Source organism: Felis catus, chromosome B2 (assembly GCF_018350175.1).
Source record: "Felis catus isolate Fca126 chromosome B2, F.catus_Fca126_mat1.0, whole genome shotgun sequence".
Classification (NCBI taxonomy): domain Eukaryota; kingdom Metazoa; phylum Chordata; class Mammalia; order Carnivora; family Felidae; genus Felis; species Felis catus.
Genome location: NC_058372.1, coordinates 3,615,302 through 3,636,669, shown reverse-complemented (window position 1 = coordinate 3,636,669; position 21,368 = coordinate 3,615,302). Strand labels below are relative to the sequence as shown.

Here is a 21,368-nt window from a genome sequence, read left to right as displayed (position 1 = left end):
ACTACACTCCACATGGTCGAAGGCAGGAAGGAAAAGCCAAGACCTGTCAAACACCCTCCGAAGGAGGATGCAGTGCCAAGAGGCCTCAAAGGGCGCACTCGGCCTAATCAAGGTAAGGATCCCGAAGTTTCTCGTGTTCAGGTGGAGGCCAGAGTAGGAAGCTGGGGAGTCAGCTCCCACGACAGGTACCAATGCTACTCAAATCTTGGCAAATGCCGCTGCCCCTAGAGGTCCTCCCACATGGGGGGAGGGGAGAGATGGGAACGGAAGTACTGCGCGGACACTACTGCCCAGGATACAGCTCTTTAAATTGAAAAGAGCGGTGGCTCTGAAAAGAGCCTTTGGGTTTAAGGTCGGCGATCCTTCGTTAAGAATTTAGGCCCTCTCGCCGCGGATGCGGCGCGCCAGCTGGATGTCCTTGGGCATGATGGTGACGCGCTTGGCGTGGATGGCGCACAGGTTGGTGTCCTCGAAGAGCCCCACCAGGTAGGCCTCGCACGCCTCCTGCAGCGCCATCACGGCCGAGCTCTGGAAGCGCAGGTCGGTCTTGAAGTCCTGCGCGATCTCGCGCACCAGCCGCTGGAACGGCAGCTTGCGGATCAGCAGCTCGGTGGACTTCTGGTAGCGGCGGATCTCGCGCAGGGCCACCGTGCCGGGCCGGTAGCGGTGCGGCTTCTTGACGCCGCCGGTGGCCGGCGCGCTCTTGCGGGCCGCCTTGGTGGCCAGCTGCTTGCGCGGGGCCTTGCCGCCCGTCGACTTGCGCGCCGTCTGCTTCGTGCGAGCCATAACGGGAAAATGCACACCAGACGCCCAACTGAAAGTCCCTTTGCGCTGCCTCTTATTTATAAAGGCAACGTCCTCCTGATTGGTCCGAATCTTCAAATTCCGCGCCGCGAATTGAGCAACCTGATGGGCCTTCTGATTGGCTACCAGGACTCACTTTAGAAAATCTCGTAATCCTGAAATGTACTATGTTCCCAGAGTGCTCCGTCCTTTATTCAACCTGTAGTTAATGTTTCACGGTACCTTAACTGGTTTTGTCTTAATCCTCTTGTCTGGAATTGAATTTGGGAAGAGACGAAAGTGAAACCTCTACAGTTCCTGAATGGTTTCAAAAGCTCTCCGTCTGAACGTGATTGATCCAGTTCAGTATCGTCCTTTGTCATTTCTCAGTTTCTGAGCTTGAAGCCACGTTTTATATTTTATATTTATATTAGCTTGAAGCCACGTTTATATTGAAGGAAGCGCCGTATCCCATAACTACCAACACACCAACAAACATTGGCATCACTTCCAGACACTCTGCTCATAAACATAAAAATCGCTCCGCTGTTGAAATGTGACGGTCCTTCGCTTCGTGAAAGAGCCTAAATTTTGCCGACTTTGAGCAAACCAAACTAGTAATGCCATGGCATAATTTTCTTAAAATTTAAATACTTAATTTTTGTGTTCTCTTTATTGCGTTTAGTAACCGGGTAACTGCAATTCGGCAGGACGATGTCATAAATTTGTCAGGTTTTTGTGTCTTTAGGTCGGGATCTAGGGAGAAGCAAGAGTTCATAAACAGGTATTACTGACAAGATATACTTTTGCAGTTTTGAAAAGGAAAGCTCTGATGGTGGAGAAAAGGGTCTAGACTTGCTTTCACACAAACGACCAATCAGAAAGTAGATTTAAAATCACCTTATTTGCATAAGGCGTTTCTACTGGCAGATTTGCTCCAATCAGGAGTCAAGATAGATTAAGCCGCTATTTGCATACGAGGCATATAAAAGTAGGCCAGCCTGACGCTCAGCTTTCAGTCTGTTAGACTTTTTTGCTACGTTTGTGCGCCATGCCTGAGCCAGCCAAGTCCGCTCCCGCCCCGAAGAAGGGCTCCAAGAAGGCGGTGACCAAGGCGCAGAAGAAGGACGGCAAGAAGCGCAAGCGCAGCCGCAAGGAGAGCTACTCGGTGTACGTGTACAAGGTGCTGAAGCAGGTGCACCCGGACACCGGCATCTCGTCCAAGGCCATGGGCATCATGAACTCGTTCGTCAACGACATCTTCGAGCGCATCGCGGGCGAGGCGTCGCGCCTGGCGCATTACAACAAGCGCTCGACCATCACGTCCCGGGAGATCCAGACGGCCGTGCGCCTGCTGCTGCCCGGGGAGCTGGCCAAGCACGCCGTGTCCGAGGGCACCAAGGCCGTCACCAAGTACACCAGCTCCAAGTAGACTCGCCAAGTAAGCGCCCTCTTACCCAACCCCAAAGGCTCTTTTCAGAGCCGCTCAACCTTTCACATAAAGAGCTTTAATCCTGGAGTGTTGGTAGTGTTAGGCAAGAGCCATGTGGCAGTTGAACTGCTTTTCTCGGTCTTTACTTTCCCATTCTAGTTTTCTCAGTAGCTTGTGTTCATGAAACGGTATTAAGCAAGGCCTGAGCAGAAAAACTTGTTCCGAAAGCAAGGCAGTGCTTGGCTGCTTAACTATTGAGAGTTTCAGAAAATGAAACTAACTTGGCAGATTTTTCGTCAGGGCTTGTACTGAGAAGTCTTGGGCTGTCCGGACGAGCCTGGACGAGTTCTACATATTGGCATCCTTTATAGGCAAGCCTGTGTAGAAAGCACAATGTGCTTGGTGAGTCTGAGTCATTGTTCAGTGGGAAACAATAGAATGCTATATACCCGATGGCGTGAGAAACTAATTTCCTAGTAAATGGAAGGGTTTGGGAGGGAAACCACTGAACTTAGAGGATAGATGTCTATTGAAGAATAACCCCAGACTTTAGTTGTTATTCTGCAAGTAATTGAGGCATTCCGTGCTTCTTTGGAAAAGTAAACAGGATTTGTAAGAGGAAGGAGAAGGTAAAGAAGCGGCAGAGAACAACCTGGAAACACCGCCTCTTGTTTTGCAGTGATGTCTGCCAGCCAGCACAGGAGCCAGGCCTGGGCCGTCTTCCCTTAAGAGGCTTGATAGGAATCCTCAACAGAAAACACTGTCGCCTATCCATTTACAAAATACCCTGAGACTCATGTCATCAAGAGCCCTTCAGTTACTGTCCTCACTTTTGGTAAGCCCACCCTCCCAGGCATTTCTCTGTTGGATCAGGGAGTGTGGAACAGAGAGGGTGGTGGTTAGTGCACGGGGTTCTAGGATCACAGATCGGAGTGTGCCTAACTTTCTTCCCTAAATGACGTGTTGAGGGGAAGGACTAGGACTCTGAGTTTATTTGTGTATTTGTTGAGAGCCTCAGAAGGTGAGCTTCAGAGAGTGACAGGTACTTGGGGAAGAGCTCAGTGAGCAGGATAGAAATAATCTTTGACCTCACAGGGCTCTGAGTCTAAAATGGACATTTCAATAGGAGTCTCACAGACTAACAGAAAGGGCAAACCTCTGTCTGAAGGTCACTTTAGCATTGCCAAAAGTTGAATGGATTTAATCTTGAGTAGGACAATGACAAGGGAAGAGGATGTGGCTACAGGGAGAGAAGAATCGATGTGCAGAAAAAAAAAAACACGCAGACTTTGCATTTATGGACTAGAGTTAACAACAGGGGCTATATATTTATTTATGCTTTTCATCAGGCCATGTCTCATTTTGGGTTCACGGGGATTGTGTAGAAGTTCGGTGCCTAACTAAAATGTAGGATCTTACTGAAATGCAGAAAGGAACGCTATCATAGATCTTGTCCATTAATCTTCTTAATGGACACCCTTGGGAGCGACAGACAACCTAAAATAGTCACTGGTTAAAGTAGATGAAAGACGGTTTCTCTCTCATGAACAGGTGTATAAATGTAAGCTCGGGCCTGGCATGGGGTCTCCCTAAGGAGCTCATCTCCCTTTGTGTAATGTGCATTGGCTCTGTCATTGGAGAATATTCTCAAATATATTCTGCTCTTGAATTCTGCTATGGAGGACCAACCCAAGACCAACTAACTGGACGGCCGCAACTCATAAGAAATGTTAAGTGGGTAATTCCTAAGTGAGAAACTTACGAGAAGTGTTATGTGGGTAAGCAAGAAATTGTATGAGATGGAGACAAAATTCAAAAGCTGTATTGACTAAAAATCATAAATTTGTTGCCTGTCAGACATGGTGCACATAGAGAAAGTAAGCAGAGCTCGTGTGCTACACGGAGGTGGGAAGAGATGAAAGAGAGTGAGAAATGCCAGAATTTGCGCCACACCAAATATTTATGAGGTACTCAGTATTCAGTCTTACATTGACCACCCCTTGGTGACTTCCACTTTAGGCCCATTTGCCTTCTGCAGACAAACACCCTCGTCAAGGGCATGGCTGCTTGGGATGTCACGGGCAGCCAATACGGGAGGCTGTGTGTGCCCAGAAATGGCCTGCCCGGTAGTATAATTGAAGACATGAATGGGGGGTTGGGGGGGTGCCTGGGTGGCTCAGTTGGTTGGGCGTCCAACTTCAGCTCAGGTCATGATCTCACCGTTCATGAGTTCGAGCCCCACATCAGACTCTGTGCTGGCAGCTCAGAGCCTGGAGCGTGCCTTGAGTTCTGTGTCTCCCTCTTTCTCTTCCTCTCCCCCGCTGGCTCTCTCTCTCTTTCTCTCTCTCTCTCTCTCTGTCTCAAAAATAAATGGACAGAGGGAGACTGATGAGCTCCTACCTCTTCACGGGGACACTGGAGCTTCCTGGTACAACACAACTGAATTGTAAGTATTGGCAATAATTGCTTCGGCTGCGAAGAAAATAAAATGGTACCAGTCTAGTTAGAATCAAATTTCCCCGTTGAGATGAACAGTGATCACCGCCACTGGGAAGCCAGGGCGAGCGGTGTGCGATCAGCACAGGCTTGGGAGATCAGCAAAACACCTGGGAAGGTAGAGGGAGGCCAACAAGGTCAGACTCAAAGCCCGTGAACAAGGTGAGGCTGAGTTTGGAGTCCAGTGACAGCCCAGTATTTCCATGTACATTCTGAGGGCCACCATCCGGTATACAAGTTCCAGCCTTACCTGCCTCGGGCCTGACTTCTGCACTTTTTACCTTGATGGGTTTTCTCAACTCATTCCAAAGATATCACCATCAGGGTAACATTCGTTATGCACCGAACCCCCAGAAGATTCAGTCCTCTACTGTTGTTCTAAAAAGCTCTGTTCTCTCATTTGGAACCTCAAATCTCTTACTTTTGATTTTAAGTACACTATCACACAATTAAGACCCTTTCCTGAATCAGGCTGGCAGTCCTCCATGAGCTTAACACTCGTCTATACCCGCCCTTGCCTCTTGGTTCACCTTCCTCACTGTGCGCTCGGGAACCTGCAGTGATACTTTCTCAAAAAATATTAAAAACACGTGAATCAATGCTGAGTTTCCCTGGGAACCCCAGCTTGAGAACACAGAGGACCCTGTCCTCTGGCTGCTTATCAGACCGTGACCCTGAATATGCTCCCAGCTTAGGACCTGTTCAGTCATCATTGTCCCCTTCTCTGTGGAATGATCTTCTCACAGATGCGTGCAGAACCACCTCCCTCCCAGGCTTCCTGCCTCTGCCTCGGTGGCACGTTAGTGGGGGAGTCCTCCCCACCCACCCTCTTTAAGACTACAACCCTCCACCACCCATCCCTGGCAGTCCTTAATCTTCTTGGCCTGTTTCTTCCACCCCTGAATCTCTTTACCCACCAAAATACTGTGTTTGTTTATTTTTGTTTATTTCCTGTCTCCCACAACGACAAGGACAATGTCCGTGAGCCCCACCCCAAGGGAACCTTACCCATGTTACTCACTGCTCTATTTCCGGCACCTCCAATGACGTGGGGCGCGTTGTAAGCGCTCAAAAAGTTTTTGATGGGTGTTCAGATAAAGCAAAATAAAAATATGCATGTAACACACAATGGCCATCCATTGTCTAGCACCGGAGATAAAACCCATGGCTGAATTATCAAAATGAGCACCTCTGTGAAGTAGCTTACCTCGCTATGCTTCAATTTCTTTGTCGTTGTATTTGGGCTAATAATGGCCCCTCACCCATAGAGTTATTGTATGGATTAAATAAAATGATCTATGCAGGCACCAAATTACACTTTTGAACTCATGAAGTCATGGTTCTTTTACCACCTAGACAATTCCCTGGGACAGGGATTGTTAACATCTCTACCTGGCAAGTGACCTAAGGGAAACCCAGATGCCACCCAGAGCTTGGAACAGGCCACCAGTGGGCGTAGATTCAACCAGAAACACTGCTGCTGATTAGCTCACCCAGTGAAATACAGCTGGGGGGGCTCACCACTGTTCCTGATACACGAACCTCTGGCCTAGTCCCCGAAGACGTTCATGTCTGTAATCTTGAATTTGCAATTCAAACAAATGGAGTTTGTTACCTGAGCGTACACATTTTGCCTGTGGCCATGAAACTAGCACGTCTGAAGTATCAGGATATGAATTGCATTTCACCTCTAACCTGCACAGGTTTGCTCTTTTCTCCTTAAGTATAAAATGCTAAAAGGTCAGCTTCTATTTGCTAGACCTGGATAGAAAGAAAAGTGCGCCCTAATTTTTGTCCTGGAGCACAACTGGGACCACCTAAGTATAAAACAGAACCTGCTTAACTGAGAAACACACAGAAATTCCTATGTTCAACCGTTTCCAAGGCCTTGCATCTCAGAGCTAAAACCTCCAAGGCCCTACTTGATCTGGCTTTTTATCTCTCTGCCTTCACCTCCTCCTATTGTGCCCCGCCCATTCCATGCGGGGGGGGGGGGGGGGGAGGGGGAACACCTCAGGACTCCCCTTCCCTGTCCTCTCCCCTCGCCTCCTTTCAAATCTATGCTGAAATTGTATTCTTGTCTTCATACATGCCTTATCTAAATTTCAATTCCCCATAACATTCCTTATTCCACCTTCATTTTTCTCCTTACCATCTACCACACTACCCCTGATACTCATCTGATTTGTTGTCTGTCCTTCCTGGACGTGTAAACTCCACGAGAGCTGAGAATTCTGTTTTGTTCTCCGAGCATTATTCCCAACGCACAGAACAGCACCTAGCACATTGTAAACTCTCAACAACTATATGTGTGGAGTAGATAAATTTTTAAATTCATCAGTGTTGAGAAATGTTTGTTGGGGGAATCATCACAGATCATTTTGGGCTTTAAAATGGTAGACGTGTTTTTGTTTTTTTATTTTTTTTTTAATTTTTTTTTATTTTTGAGACAGAGACAGAGCATGAATGGGGGAGGGTCAGAGAGAGGGAGACACAGAATCTGAAGCAGGCTCCAGGCCCCGAGCTGTCAGCAAAACCCCGACGCGGGGCTCGAACTCTTGGACCCTGAGATCCTGACCTGAGCTGAAGTCGGAAGCTCAACCGACTGAGACAACCAGGCGCCCTGGTAGACGTGTTTTAAAATATTGAGAGCGGAAATGATACGATTTTTTTTACAATGATCAAGAGGTACAGATAAAACATATTTGGCTACTGTTGATGATGTTGAAGCTGGTGCAGGGTATACAGAGTTTATCAAACCATTATTTCTTCTTGCCTATGTTCTGAAATGTCACATAATAAAAAAGTTCGAAAAATGAAAAGAATAGCTGTGGGGGAGAAGATAAATTGACAAAGGCCACAGAGAAAGACCAGGTGAATACCCAAACAGCACTTCGAGCCCAGTGTTGGCCCAGAAGTCCAGGATGTTCCTTTTTGTAGCATCCCTTAAAATCTGGTATTACCAGGACGCCTGGGTGGTTCAGTGGGTTGAGCCTCTGACTCTTGATCTGGGGCTCAGGTCATGATCTCACGGTTCATGAGCTGAGGCCCCTCCTTGGGGCCTGTACTGTCAGCACAGAGCCTGCTTGGAATTCTCCTCCCTTTCTCTCTGCCCCTTACCCCCTACCCCACCGGTGCTCGCTCTCTCACTCTCTCTGAAAATAAATAAACTTAAAAAAAAATTTTTTTTTTAATCTCGTATTGTCAGTTGCCCAAAGCAGCCCTGTCTCTCATCATAGACTCACACTGGCCCTATCCTCAGAAATTCCTACAAAAGCCAGATACTATTTGACTCATTGCAGCGAGGTTAATAGTTGTCAACCAAGCCAGAAAATCCATATATATATATATATATATATATATATATATATATAGTCTCTGAAAGCAAGCTACAAACCTGATTCTACAGATATAATTCCTTGCTAAACTGGGAGTCAGGAGTTAAACAGGAGCTAACTACAAGATTGGAATTTATGTAGCATCTGGTCTTGACCCTAACTTCCTGTTGGTAGCATCTGAGCTTTCATAATTACCATTGCCTAGAAGCACCCCATAGACTACAACTAACATGGTCCTGACTGGACATCAGGCAAAGATATTTTTCACAAAACCTCTAATTGTCTGTAATGTGTCGTCAATATTGAGATCCCTGCTGTTAAATCAAACTATTTTCCCAGGAACGTGCAACTGATTTGGAGAACATTTAACTCTATGACATAAAGAAGCATGCTGTTTGCAAATGATTATTCCTGGTGAGAGTTCACAGGTAGCTTTCTTGATGAGGCCAAAAATATCATTTTTAAAAATGGGCTTCTTAAACTGGTGTCAGTGACAAGCACATAAGGTGAACTTGGTACAATGCAGCTTCTGACCAGGCCTGGGGGGATGGGGAGTGGGGCACACGTGGTGATGAGAATCTTCATCCCTACAAATGATGCCCTTGCTGGTGGGCACACCCTTTATGAGTCAGACTGTAGAAACCACCAGGACTGTTATAGGCTCTGTGACCAGTAAGCTCATTAGAAATCCTGAGTCTAATTCTTTTACAGTCAACGATCAGGCTGTACTATTGTAAGTTTTTACAAAAAAGCCAAAAAAACTCACTTTACACGATAAGGATAGGAATTCATCAAATTGAGATTTCAAACGTGAAAAAACTAAACATGTCCACAGCTCCAGTTTTCCAACTGCCAATACCCAAACCGGTGGGAACTTTGTGTAAACAGCAAACGTACAAGCACCAGCACCCAAGCTCACTTTTTGGGAGTAAAGATCCCCAACTTCCACATGTCCCCATTAACCAGTCACGTATGAAATAGTGGATCATCCCACGGACAGGCCAGAGCAGCCCTGACTTCCCGAACTCACATGCCCCTTCCCTGGAGCCAGAAGGTACTACCTTAGAACTTTTAACCACCTGTCCACTCACGAAGCAGTTTAGGGCACACCTTAAGGTGCAGAATACAGCCAGCAGTTTCTGAAGACAGCCAAACGCCATTCACCAGACCAACTTAAAGACAGAAGGCCAACAGGGCAATCAAGTCTCGAACATGAAAACCCCTAGACAGCTTGAAGTGAACAAAGTTACAGCAACTTTACAGAAAAAGTGGGTGGCTCTTAGAAGAGCCTTTGAGTTGATCGAGATCAAGAGCGGGAAAGCTTTACGCCCGCTCCCCGCGGATGCGGCGCGCCAGCTGGATGTCCTTGGGCATGATGGTGACGCGCTTGGCGTGGATGGCGCACAGGTTGGTGTCCTCGAAGAGCCCCACCAGGTAGGCCTCGCACGCCTCCTGCAGCGCCATCACGGCCGAGCTCTGGAAGCGCAGGTCGGTCTTGAAGTCCTGCGCGATCTCGCGCACCAGCCGCTGGAACGGCAGCTTGCGGATCAGCAGCTCGGTGGACTTCTGGTAGCGGCGGATCTCGCGCAGGGCCACCGTGCCGGGCCGGTAGCGGTGCGGCTTCTTGACGCCGCCGGTGGCCGGCGCGCTCTTGCGGGCCGCCTTGGTGGCCAGCTGCTTGCGCGGGGCCTTGCCGCCCGTCGACTTGCGCGCCGTCTGCTTCGTGCGAGCCATTTCAAGGAAAGCGAGGAAGTAAGCCAATCTGACAAGCAAGGCCAGAGGCGTTGCCTTTATATATACTCAGAAACATTCCGATTGGTCTCGCGTTTTTCAAAAGTCCCGCGCAATGAAACCATTGGCTAAAGAGTGAACGACCTGATTGGTGAATTAAAACAGACTCCGATTGGATGACTAGTTCATCATTTCAATCCCCTGTAATCTTTGTCATAGCGATCCTAGGATTTAACACTAATATTCTGGCTCAATTCATCTCAAAACCAATTAAATCACTTGGAGGTCGGGGAAAAATGCCAATTCTGATTGAGGAGACCTACGTAATGGGACCTAACGTTCCCAGGACCACGCTTTCATCACAGATTTATGTATATTTTGTTTCAGATGGTTATTTTTACTGAACTGAACCTTGAGTGGCCTAGACTGCCACTTGTGTCCACTCTGGGAAACCACAGGTGAAACGCCTCGTCCCGGAGACGACGGGAGATCACCAGTGCACAAGAAATGTTTATTGAACTTCCTTAAGGTGGCCGAATAGCATACTGCTTCTTTCAATTCAGAATTGAGACAGCTTGCTCTGATTTTCGATCCTGTAGTTTTGCTGTTTTTAAGTGTCTTAAGGGACTCTAGGTTACCGTGCCCACCCGCCATTTTTCACAGGGTTCATTTATTAAACTATCCTCCTTACTTGTGGTTATTTAAGCGCTTTACTTGCGCACAACTTGGGAAACATGAGAGTCCAACCTATCCAGATAAGCACTAGCCCAATGCTGTACTTAAAACTGTTAAGCTTATTCAGAAGTCCCGTTTCCCAGGATCCCAAAGTAAAGTCAACAAAATAAATTGCAATGAATGAACTGTAACCAAAGGCTGCAACCATTTAAATTTTACCCAATTATGTTGCCTCGATTTGAGTTACAAACTCTTTCATGTGAAAACGTGGACGGCTCTGAAAAGAGCCTTTGGGTTATAAAAGTTTTTTAGCTTTAGTGCACACTGGGATTTAGATAGATTCACTTGCCCTTGGCCTTGTGGTGGCTCTCGGTCTTCTTGGGCAGCAGCACGGCCTGGATGTTGGGCAGGACGCCGCCCTGCGCGATGGTGACGCGGCCCAGCAGCTTGTTGAGCTCCTCGTCGTTGCGGATGGCCAGCTGCAGGTGGCGCGGGATGATGCGCGTCTTCTTGTTGTCGCGGGCCGCGTTGCCTGCCAGCTCCAGGATCTCGGCCGTCAGGTACTCCAGCACGGCCGCCAGGTACACCGGCGCGCCGGCCCCGACCCGCTCCGAGTAGTTGCCCTTGCGGAGCAGGCGGTGCACGCGGCCCACCGGGAACTGCAGCCCGGCCCGCGACGAGCGCGTCTTGGCCTTGGCGCGAGCCTTGCCACCCTGTTTTCCGCGTCCAGACATGATGATGCTGTGACTACAAAGCCAGAAAAAGAAGGGACTGAGCCTACCTCGCAAGAAGCTAGACTATTATACTCTGCAGAGGTTTGGTAAAGCAGCCTATGCCGTTGCCCGAACACAAATTCTAGCCAATCAAGAAGCACGTCCAAAACGACAATGTTTCTAATTTACATAGAACGTTTATGGTAGAAAGGTCAAATTATTCATGGTTGAACTATGGGGAAGAGCCAATGAGAGTTTAGGATAAAGAACAGCCTATCAGAAGCTAAGATATTGAAGAGTCCAATCAGAAATCGTAATTCTGCGATCCCTAATTTGCATACACACCAAATAAAAAAGAGGTCGCTTGCTCGTAGGCGTATTTTCCTCGCGTTCGCCTAGAGGTGTTGTTGGGACGCAATGCCTGAGCCAGCGAAGTCCGCTCCCGCCCCGAAGAAGGGCTCGAAGAAGGCGGTGACCAAGGCGCAGAAGAAGGACGGCAAGAAGCGCAAGCGCAGCCGCAAGGAGAGCTACTCGGTGTACGTGTACAAGGTGCTGAAGCAGGTGCACCCCGACACCGGCATCTCGTCCAAGGCCATGGGCATCATGAACTCGTTCGTCAACGACATCTTCGAGCGCATCGCGGGCGAGGCGTCGCGCCTGGCGCATTACAACAAACGCTCGACCATCACGTCCCGGGAGATCCAGACGGCCGTGCGCCTGCTGCTGCCTGGGGAGCTGGCCAAGCACGCCGTGTCCGAGGGCACCAAGGCCGTCACCAAATACACCAGCTCCAAGTAGATTTGTTCACCGTCACAGCACCAACGATTTCAGGCTCTTTTAAGAGCCGCCCATATTCTCATTTAAAGAGCTGTAATCTTCCGAACTTCTGGAAACTGCAACTTGTTTAAGTCACGTTTAATTTGCTGAGTACTGGTAAACTCTGAATTTGGGAACAAAGGTTAACTTCTGGCGTGTGCGGACCATCAAGAAGCAAATGTGTAAGTAGCTTGATTATGGTGCATTTGGCTTGGCTTCTCCCGACAACTGGAGATAGTGGACCTAGGGTTGCCCCCACCTCGAGAGGTTTTTTTTTTGTTTTTTTTTTTTGTTTTTTTTTTACCGCTTTTGGTTTCATTTTGTCCTCCCCGTTACCTTTGGGGAATTCCCTTCAGGAAAACCTGGAGTCCTAGTTTTGAGTGGCCCTAAATGAAAACAAGTGTTAACCATTCTTGAGAAAAATGAAACCACTTTTTTGTAATTTCTTGTTGGGTTTGTGAGTGGCTACAGCGGCACCTAATGGCGCGATGTGCCCTCTGCAGCTTGACTTTCTAGACTTAGCGGATCTGCTAGTCCTCAAATCCACATCCTCTCGATTCCACGAATTCAGCAAACATTTTAACGTAGCTAAACATTGCCTCTTGGAAAAGATCAGGAACTCTATCCACTGGGGTTTTCTACCCGGCTTAATATACCAGGGTGAAAGAGACGCTACCTAAAACTGGGTAACAAGCAGGAGGTGGGGGGAGTCCCAGAGTTCTTCCGAAGCCTCCCTGTGTCCTGGATAGCCTTGTCCCCAGTTACTTCTTCATTCCCTAGGATTTTAGTCCAAGGAAGAGGAGTTCAAAGGAATTTACATTTCTGTGCTTGTCCTTCGCCTGATTTCAGCCTACAATCACCCGTGAAACGGAATCTTCCATTGTACAAGCGAATGTCCTGAGAATTGAGATTCAGCAGCCCTTTTACATCAATAAATACTATATGGAATATATATCACGGATATGGAAGGTAAGAATCACCTGGTAGCAAATGTAACTTTTCTGGCGCTGTGGTGCAGAGGGGGAAAGCATGAGCATTGGTGGTGTAAACTGAGCTCAAAAAGCTACACGTCTTTATCTACAAATGCCTACATGGTAAATTTCCGTGAGCATTAAATAAAGCGGCTCCGTTTTGTAATGGGGCTTGTGAAGGTTCTCTCGGCCCCACATGCAATTAAGGCATTCAGTTCCGGCTCTCCAAAGCTAATTTTAAGTACATTTAGAAAATAACATATTCATGAAAAGAAATACACAAGCAGAAATGGACACCATAAAGGGTGTCCAAAGATACAGTCCTGGCAGCCTGTTTCAAAGCTACATTTGAGCAAACTTCTTAAACCTTCTGTGAGCATTTCCTTGCCTCTAAAATGGGAATAATAATTAGTACCGACTGCATGGCATTGCATGGCATCAATAAAAGATCACAGTGAGAGCGCTAGGACAGTCCCTGCAGAGGGGAAAGTCATCCAAGATAGCAGCTATGGCTAAAGCCTCTGATTGAAGGGGTAGGAAAGGTGCCCATGTTAGTATCTGAGTCCTGAGGCCTTGAACAAGGCAGAAGACCACAAAAGTATAAAGGCATGGGACACCAGGTGGGGTTCTTTGTCAATCTAAACCCCTTCTAATAGTCTGAACCCCTCCTTAGAATCATCTCTCCACCCTGAACTCTTTTAAGGACCACCTAGTGCCTGTGGCTGTGAGACTTCCCCACCTCTGCCTGCCAGTTCAAGCAACACGTGCCTAATTTTCCAGGGACTTCCTCTTGCCTCACCTGAGCCAGCGGCACCTCATTTAACAGGAAGGTGTGCGTTGGAGTATGAGGAAGGGACGCTGGAAACACACAAGAGCTGTTAGTAACTTTTTTTTCCTTTTTTGCTCCCATGCCTCCTGTTCTCTTTGCCTAACCTCGCCGTGGTGTCCGGCCAGAACGAAGAATCATCTTCAGAAAACCAGCTGGCACTCTTAAAGTTAGAAGAGAATCGCGACATTGCTGCCTGTGGTCCTTCCCAGACAAGGGAAAGCCAGGGCCGCCCTACAGACGGCTGTGCTGTTGCCAACAACTTCAAAGACAATCAATCTCATTTCAAACAAGAACAATCCTCAAAGGGAATACAGATAACCGCAAAATAAGAAATCTTTATACCAAATAAATGTGGTCCTTTCTACCAAATAAATTTAATTAACTTTTAATATTAAGGAAAACTTACTATGCTGACCTTACGTTTCTCATTTTGACACAGAATACAGAGAAAAGTGGCCGGGACTAACACTATTCTTAGATGAGCATCTGGGAACCACTGATTTGTTCAAGTCCCTTCATTTCAGAATTTTAAAAAATGTCTCTGAATCAGCTCAGCTAATCAGAGAAGGGGCCCGGGTTAAAACAGATTTCTTGACTATTTCCCCTAAAATTATACCTACTTCTCACTTCCACGTGTTTGAAGACTTATATTCTATTATTATAAGTAATCCGCACACATATTAATATCATTAGCAGAATATTATGAAGTAATCCACACAATGAAAATTCTACTTGATCTTTCATATTCCAGCAAAGCATCCTGTAATTTTTTTAAGGCAGTCAACAAAGCAACTGTCAACCAATAGACAGATGAATCGTGACATAATCAGGCATGATCACACGCTCTAACATTGCTATGAAAGCAAACGAGCTTTAGCCACATGTGACAACGTGGCAACTCAGAATAAAGCAATTCCCAGAAACCAGATGTGATCTAATACTGTGTCAATCCATTTAGGCTAATTGTGCAGTGATAAACAACCCCCAGATCCCAGTGACTTACTATAATAAAGGTTCTTGTTTTGCTCATGTTTATTGACTGTGGGTGAGTTACTGCTCTGATTCCACCTGCCTTCAGCCTAAGAACCATGCTGGAGGAATAGGGACAGATCACACAACGGCTTACTGAAACGACACATGTCATTTTCACTCATATTCACTGACCATAGCAAATCACATGAGCAAGCCTAATGCCATTAGTGCAGGAAATAAAATCCTCTCACCAGATGGAGTTGCAAATGTCTGGAACGATAGGGCATTCTTCCACAGATACCATTTTTTGATAGCAAAGACTAAGCACCAAAGCCACATATTATTTAGATTTCAATGCATGTGTGATTTTAAAAGGATAAGAAATAAAGGCAAGAAAATGACAGAATTCAAGACTGTGGCTATCTCTGGTGGGGTTGAAGAAGGACAAAATTAGGCCAAAGCAATGGATTGGTAATATTTGTATAACCGGGTTGGCAATTGGGTTCTTTAATGTTTATTTATTTTTAGAGAGAGTGAGAGACAGAGCGGAGTGTGAACAGGGAGGGGGCAGAGAGAGAGGGAGACACAGACTCTGAAGCAGGCTCCAGGCTCCGAGCTGCCAGCACAGAGCCCGACGCGGGGCTCGAACTCACAAACCGTGAGATCATGACCTGAGCCGAAGTCAGACGCTTACAACTGAGCCACCCAGGTGCCCCAGCAATCGGGTTCTAATGTGGTCATCATCATATTATCCTTTATAACATGTACACGTAGTTCAGATATTCCTTTGTATATATTGAGAATTATAAATTATAAAGCTAATAAAGGAAAATGTGCAATTATATTGGTGGAATCACCTCACGTTCCACAAAACAGCAGAAGCCTCCTAAGCTATTAAAAGTTGCCTATACTGGGTTTTGTTTATAAGAAAGAAAATCACCCCTTAGATCCCAAAAGTCTGTAGAGGCCCACAAGGGACAAAGCAGGGCACTTTGCCAAAGTCACTGCTGATACACACAAAATGTGTATTTCAATGGATCCTTCTAGAAATATTTTTCTTTTCTGCAAGGTTGCTTGTGTAGCCTTTTTCATTTCATTAACTGTAAATCCGTTTAACCTTCACTTCATTCCTATCTATTCATCCAGGCACTTGAGAGTTTCAGTACAGTTTCACTCTAATGGGGAAAGAGATACACATGCACCATTGAAATCCAGTATGCTAAGAGCAACAACTGATTTTGAAAAAGATATTGTTCCACAGTGAGAAAAACTGTAGGGAAAGACAAAAGGAGACACAACTTTGCACAGCTCCCTGTTGTCCAGAGTAAAGCCCAGATCCCCGTCACGGGCCTGACAGGCCTCCTGAGCCTGGCAGTGAGCCTCCTGGGCAAGCATCCGCTTAGGACTCCCAATACGGACTTGACTTACGCTCTTTGGACACCCTTTATGGTGTCCATTTCTGCTTCACATTTCATGGGCGGGGGTGGGGGGGGGGGTGTTGACTTCCCAAATAGACTGCAAGCTTCTCAAGAGCAGAGAAAACAGACTGGGGGGCGTCAGGGGTTGGCATGCCATCACAGACAGCCTCCCTAAAAGGATATTTGACTTAAAAAGGGAAGAAGGTGAGGAGCGATGCCTCCAAGGATCTGGGAGCTGAGAGGCCCATGTAGAAAGAAGAGTCTTTAAAAGATCTGTGTACTTGGCCTATTTGAGAAAGTTCCAGGGCCAGTGTCACTGGGCTAAGAAGGAGAGGGAGAGTAGACAGTTTGAAGTAACAAGGGCCAAGAGAGTAAGGACTTTGACTCTCACTTTAAGTGAAATGAGAGCCGTTGGAGGGTTTTCAGCAGAGAGGCGACTTGATCTGATTTACTCTTTATTATAATCCCTGGCTGCTGTGTGAAATATAGGAGGGCGGAAGCAGATGGGGCTGCAGGAATAACGATGGAGTGACAGCCGCTTGGCCAGAGCAGCAGCGATGGGAAAGTGCCGGAAAGGGAAATGCTAGCCTTCTTGCTGTGTTTTCCGGGTACAGCTGACAGGACCTACTATGGACTGGAGAGTCGAAAACAACTCCAGCTGAAAGGTTGGACTCGCCGTTTTCCAAATTCAAGATGTTGACGAGAGAGGCTGGTCTTGCAGTGGTGGTGTCGGATTTGGAAATGGATATTCATGGACTTCCAAATAGAGAAGTCAAGTGGGTAGCTGGGTCTCTGAGTGTGCAGTTCAAGGGAAGTCTCTGGGCTGATGACTTAACTTCTTCTCCATTATTGTATAGACGGCATCTCCACAACAACAGGGGAACACCAGCTCAACAGATCAGAAACGTGTGTTCTCAGGGTCCACTTTCTCAGATCAGGAGCTGGTGAAGGTAAGGGAAGAGAAAAGCAGCTTCAGACACAGAGCTCTGAACGTTGGCCTCCACAAACAGGCTTCGGGAGGCCTGAGAACTCACTGGAACTGCATGCAAAATATACGGGGAAGTTGTCCATTTTGAGAAGGGTGCCTATTATCTATCGGTGGATCCCCAAAGTGATCTCCCGTGGTTCTAACTTCAACAGACTATTTGAGTGACAGCTCCACTGTCATTGCACCCTCTTATGACTGAGGGCAGCTTTCCACATCTGTAAAATGAGACTATTTTCTTCTGCTTGTTCTGAGAGTCACAGGAGAAAGGGAGGATCACAGAAACACGCGTAAAACCATCAGTGATCTATCCACATATCATGAGTACAGAGCAAACACTCCTTACTTACCTGACCTAGGACTCGGTTCTGGAACTGCTTCTCTTCATTACCAACCCTCTTTCCTAAGAGATCTCATCTCCTTGCGTGGCTTTTTCACTCTCGTGGCATCAGGGCAGTTATACCCTGACAACTCCCAATAATGTTTCCAGCCCAGATCTCTTCCCTGAACTGCAGATTCATATATCTAGCTAGCCTAGTTCCTACCTCCCTCTTAGAAATGTAATAGGTATCCCAAATTCTGCATGTCCAAAGCTGAACCTGTGATTCTCCCCAAAACTCGTTCCTTCTATATTCTTATCCATTTTAGCGACTGGCATTACCATCTTCGATGCAGTGGCTAAAATCATTGGGATTATCCGAGAGTGTTCTAATTCTCTCATACCCTACATTCACTAGCTAACAAGAGGGCCAAGGGCAAGTTGTCCAAAATATACGATGGTGTATTATTTCGAATTGAAGCTACGTGGGAAAAAGCACATGCAAGGACACTTAGACTCTCCTCGGTCCCCTCAAAATGTGGAAATAAAACTACCATATATAAAAGGAACCCCTCACTGGACTAAGTAAAAACACATCATTATCACCAGAGATAGGAACTTTATTTTTTTTTTTCAACGTTTATTTATTTTTGGGACAGAGAGAGACAGAGCATGAACGGGGGAGGGGCAGAGAGAGAGGGAGACACAGAATCGGAAACAGGCTCCAGGCTCTGAGCCATCAGCCCAGAGCCTGACGCGGGGCTCGAACTCATGGACCACGAGATCGTGACCTGGCTGAAGTCGGACGCTTAACCGACCGCGCCACCCAGGCGCCCCAGAGATAAGAACTTTAAAGCCAAGAAAGCTATAGAAACAATCCTGGTTAATTTCACTAATGTACTACGTCAGGCCAAGTTCCTCTTAAAAGTCCTTACTAATTAAAGCTCTCAAATGTGTGTTTTTAATCCTGTCCATTCCTCACGAATGCATTTTCTCTGTCTAGAAGGTATAAAAACTGCCCTGCATTATTCATTTGTTTGGGCCTCAAATTCCTTATCGGACCTCTGGACGCAGGTAATAAAACCTTTGGATTTTTTTTTTTTTCTCCTGTTAGTATGTCCTCCTGTAAAGTTTAGTCCAGCTGGAAGACCCTGGAGGAAGTGGAATACTTCTGATGACATTTTCGAGTGAGGGAGGGGTGGTCCGGAGCCAACAGCCAAAAAAGTATTCTTGAAGACATCTTTGGTGCAAAAAAAAAAAAAAAAAAAGGTGATTTTATTAAAGCAGGGAACAGGACCCTGGGCAGGAAGAGCTGTCCTGACAGGTAACTTCTTATATACCCTCAGGATGGAAGGTGGTCAGGGATAAAGTCTTTAAGGAATTTTGTCAGCAAGGTTTCCAGGACCTTGAGGGACTAGCTGTTGCTAGGGAAACACCATTTATCACTGTGTAGTAAAACCTCAGTCATGAGACCCTTCAGATACACATCAGGGGGCCACATGCTTAGAGTATGATTGTCAGCATATATCTTGGGGCAGTTGAGATAAAGGAAGTTTCCACAGGAATTTTTATAGGTTAAAGTAGACTTACAGGTTCAGGGGTGGGGAGTGGGGGGCGGTCAGGATAATGTTAAGCCAAGGTGCTCTTTTGCCCCTAGCAAAGTGTCATCATCCAGCCAGCTGAGCTCCTAGAGGGAGGTCACTGCCGGTTTCAAGGACCTGCCAATGGCTGTAGGCAATAAGGGAATTTAGTTTTTCGCTTGCCTTAGCTTCCCACATCACTATGGCAAGCGCTTACACCCTTCCTTTGTTCTAGGGTAGCCAGGAGTGTCCTAGGAATGTCACATATATCCCACCCGGGGGCGGGGGAGGGGTAGCCTGTATTTTGCCCTCAGCTCGCTCCACGCTCCCTCATCACTTCCCTCCCCACGCTTAGCAATTTGGGGTGAAATATCCTGATGCCTATATGTACACGTTTTTAAAATGCCACCACATCTCCTTAAAATTAGGTGACATTTACATATTGACCATTAAGTAACATCCTTATCTCCGTGAGGTTTTCATAATACGTCATAAAATGTCGCCCGCTAGGCCACGCAACACCTGCCAGATCTGACCCCCCAGCCGCCCAGCGCACGACCCCGGGGCCTTCGGAACCGCTGAGCGAGCCTGGCAGAGCGCAGCCCAGCCCAGGGGCGGGGCGGAGGCGGGGCCGGAGGCGGGGCCAGGCGGGCGGCGGGAACGCGTCTTTGTTCCGCAGCCGTCCTCCCGCCGCCGACCCCGCCATCTTGGACGCGGGAGCCCTGCAGGGAAGGCGCACCCGCTCCCTCCCGCGTGGGCATCCCCTTGCTAGTATCCCAGAACCAAACCCACCTGACTTCAAACTCGAAAGTGCTCGAGAACAAAGGAAGCGCCTTGGAAATGCTGACGATACCATGTGGCCTTGTCTGTCACCCAAAACGATGGGCAGCCCAAGGCTTAGACAAGCCGACTGCGGCAGAGCCACAGCACGGCTTAACTAAGCCCCGACGTTAAAAGCCCTCGGATTAAGATAAAAGGGCACGACAGAACGGACAACTAACAATTCTCATACACATTTGGAACCTGGACCAACAACAGAACACAGAACTCCTAGAAAGTAACCAAAAGCTACAGATCTTTCGTGAAAAACGTGGGCGGCCCTGAAAAGGGCCTTTTTATGCTTGTGGAGGTAGCAGAAGGTCCGAGGCGCTCAGCCCCCGAAGCCGTAGAGGGTGCGGCCCTGGCGCTTGAGCGCGTACACCACGTCCATGGCCGTGACCGTCTTGCGCTTGGCGTGCTCCGTGTAGGTGACGGCGTCCCGGATCACGTTCTCCAGGAACACCTTGAGCACCCCGCGGGTCTCCTCGTAGATGAGACCGGAGATGCGCTTGACGCCGCCGCGCCGGGCCAGCCGCCGGATGGCGGGCTTGGTGATGCCCTGGATGTTGTCGCGCAGCACCTTGCGGTGGCGCTTGGCGCCCCCTTTGCCCAGACCCTTCCCGCCTTTGCCTCGGCCAGACATGTCAGCACCGCTTAGTCACCTTCCGGAGAAAGCATGAAAGTCGTGGAGGCAACCTCCTTATATGTGCAGGATGCGGACCTAATTGAGGACTGGAAGCGCGCACGCAGGAAGGGCCGTTGCCCGGCCCCGCCCTCCGCGGCTCACTCCAGTGACGTCACTGGAGGCGGGGCCGGGACCCTCGGAGCGTGCCCTCCGCGGAGGCGGCTGGAGGGGCCCGTGGCCTGTGTGGGACCTCGGAACTTTTTCGGTGCGTCAGACTAAAAAAGTGAGCGTTTTGCTCTACGTTTTGCTGCGTGAGGGGCCTTGGCCGATCGCCGGGCGCCTGCGTTGGCCTGCGGCGACCCCGCGGACCGGCCCTTCCCGCCCGAGCCTCCGTCCGGGCCTCCCGTGGCCGGGCGTCACCCCCACACCGAGCCCGAGAGGGTGTCCTCCCAACGGCGACCGCGGGCCTGGTTAGTGACTCCGAGGCGGAATTCTCGCCCGCGTGCCTTTCCCGGTCTTCCCCTTCCTTCCCTGTTTAGTAAAGCTGGTAAGCCTCGCTGAGTATCTGGCCGCCTCTCCCCTCTGCCTCCGGAATTTCAACGGGGTGGTAACGCTTCCGTCTCTGCCCCTGGCTTTGTTCTCTCTGATTCTGGTAGCGATATTGTTCCGAAGAGAATTGGCAGTTTGTGGTAACCGAGGTGTTGAACCGGCGACCTCAGCGTGGGTTTTTCCAGTGTCAGCAATCGCCTCTGAACAGAGTTAAGAGCATTATTAGGAGTCGCATGTCGCCGGAGAGCAGAGTGGCGCAGCGGAAGCGTGCTGGGCCCATAACCCAGAGGTCGATGGATCGAAACCATCCTCTGCTA

General features: G+C 48.1%; 6 protein-coding genes and 1 non-coding gene across 7 annotated transcripts; 3 read left to right on the top strand and 4 right to left on the bottom strand.

The window, feature by feature from the left end:
• Nucleotides 1-319: 319 nt before the first annotated feature.
• On the bottom strand, nt 320-808 carry LOC115945193 (histone H3.1). Its single transcript, NM_001374572.1, is given in 1 exon segment — nt 320-808. A coding segment is annotated over 1 exon segment (411 nt). The 5' UTR covers nt 787-808; the 3' UTR covers nt 320-375.
• Nucleotides 809-1,804: 996 nt separating this feature from the next.
• Nucleotides 1,805-6,026, top strand: LOC101088746 (histone H2B type 1-C/E/F/G/I). Its single transcript, XM_045058520.1, has one exon. It carries the CDS (start codon nt 1,835-1,837, stop codon nt 2,213-2,215), a length of 381 nt encoding a protein of 126 aa, XP_044914455.1. The 5' UTR covers nt 1,805-1,834; the 3' UTR covers nt 2,216-6,026.
• Nucleotides 6,027-9,345: 3,319 nt separating this feature from the next.
• On the bottom strand, nt 9,346-9,802 carry LOC101089008 (histone H3.1). Its single transcript, NM_001374571.1, is given in 1 exon segment — nt 9,346-9,802. A coding segment is annotated over 1 exon segment (411 nt). The 5' UTR covers nt 9,784-9,802; the 3' UTR covers nt 9,346-9,372.
• Nucleotides 9,803-10,723: 921 nt separating this feature from the next.
• LOC101088237 (histone H2A type 1-B) lies at nt 10,724-11,229 on the bottom strand. The gene has a single exon (XM_003985705.5). The coding sequence runs from the start codon at nt 11,187-11,189 to the stop codon at nt 10,797-10,799; it is 393 nt and encodes a 130-aa protein (XP_003985754.1). The 5' UTR covers nt 11,190-11,229; the 3' UTR covers nt 10,724-10,796.
• Nucleotides 11,230-11,537: 308 nt separating this feature from the next.
• Nucleotides 11,538-14,815, top strand: LOC101088485 (histone H2B type 1-C/E/F/G/I). The gene is made up of 3 exons (XM_003985706.6): nt 11,538-12,166; nt 12,834-12,953; nt 13,910-14,815. The coding sequence occupies exon 1, from the start codon at nt 11,586-11,588 to the stop codon at nt 11,964-11,966; it is 381 nt and encodes a 126-aa protein (XP_003985755.1). The 5' UTR covers nt 11,538-11,585; the 3' UTR covers nt 11,967-12,166; nt 12,834-12,953; nt 13,910-14,815.
• Nucleotides 14,816-20,118: 5,303 nt separating this feature from the next.
• LOC101087478 (histone H4) lies at nt 20,119-20,565 on the bottom strand. Its single transcript, XM_023253583.2, has one exon. The coding sequence runs from the start codon at nt 20,518-20,520 to the stop codon at nt 20,209-20,211; it is 312 nt and encodes a 103-aa protein (XP_023109351.1). The 5' UTR covers nt 20,521-20,565; the 3' UTR covers nt 20,119-20,208.
• A 731-nt stretch (nt 20,566-21,296) lies between these two features.
• On the top strand, nt 21,297-21,368 carry TRNAM-CAU. The gene has a single exon. It is a non-coding gene; the product is annotated as a tRNA-Met (tRNA).

Excerpts from the sequence above, each read along its gene's own strand:
- LOC101088485 (XM_003985706.6), top strand. The coding sequence starts at position 11,586 with ATGCCTGAGCCAGCGAAGTCCGCTCCCGCCCCGAAGAAGGGCTCGAAG.
- LOC101087478 (XM_023253583.2), bottom strand. The coding sequence starts at position 20,520 with ATGTCTGGCCGAGGCAAAGGCGGGAAGGGTCTGGGCAAAGGGGGCGCC.
- LOC101088237 (XM_003985705.5), bottom strand. The coding sequence starts at position 11,189 with ATGTCTGGACGCGGAAAACAGGGTGGCAAGGCTCGCGCCAAGGCCAAG.
- LOC101088746 (XM_045058520.1), top strand. The coding sequence starts at position 1,835 with ATGCCTGAGCCAGCCAAGTCCGCTCCCGCCCCGAAGAAGGGCTCCAAG.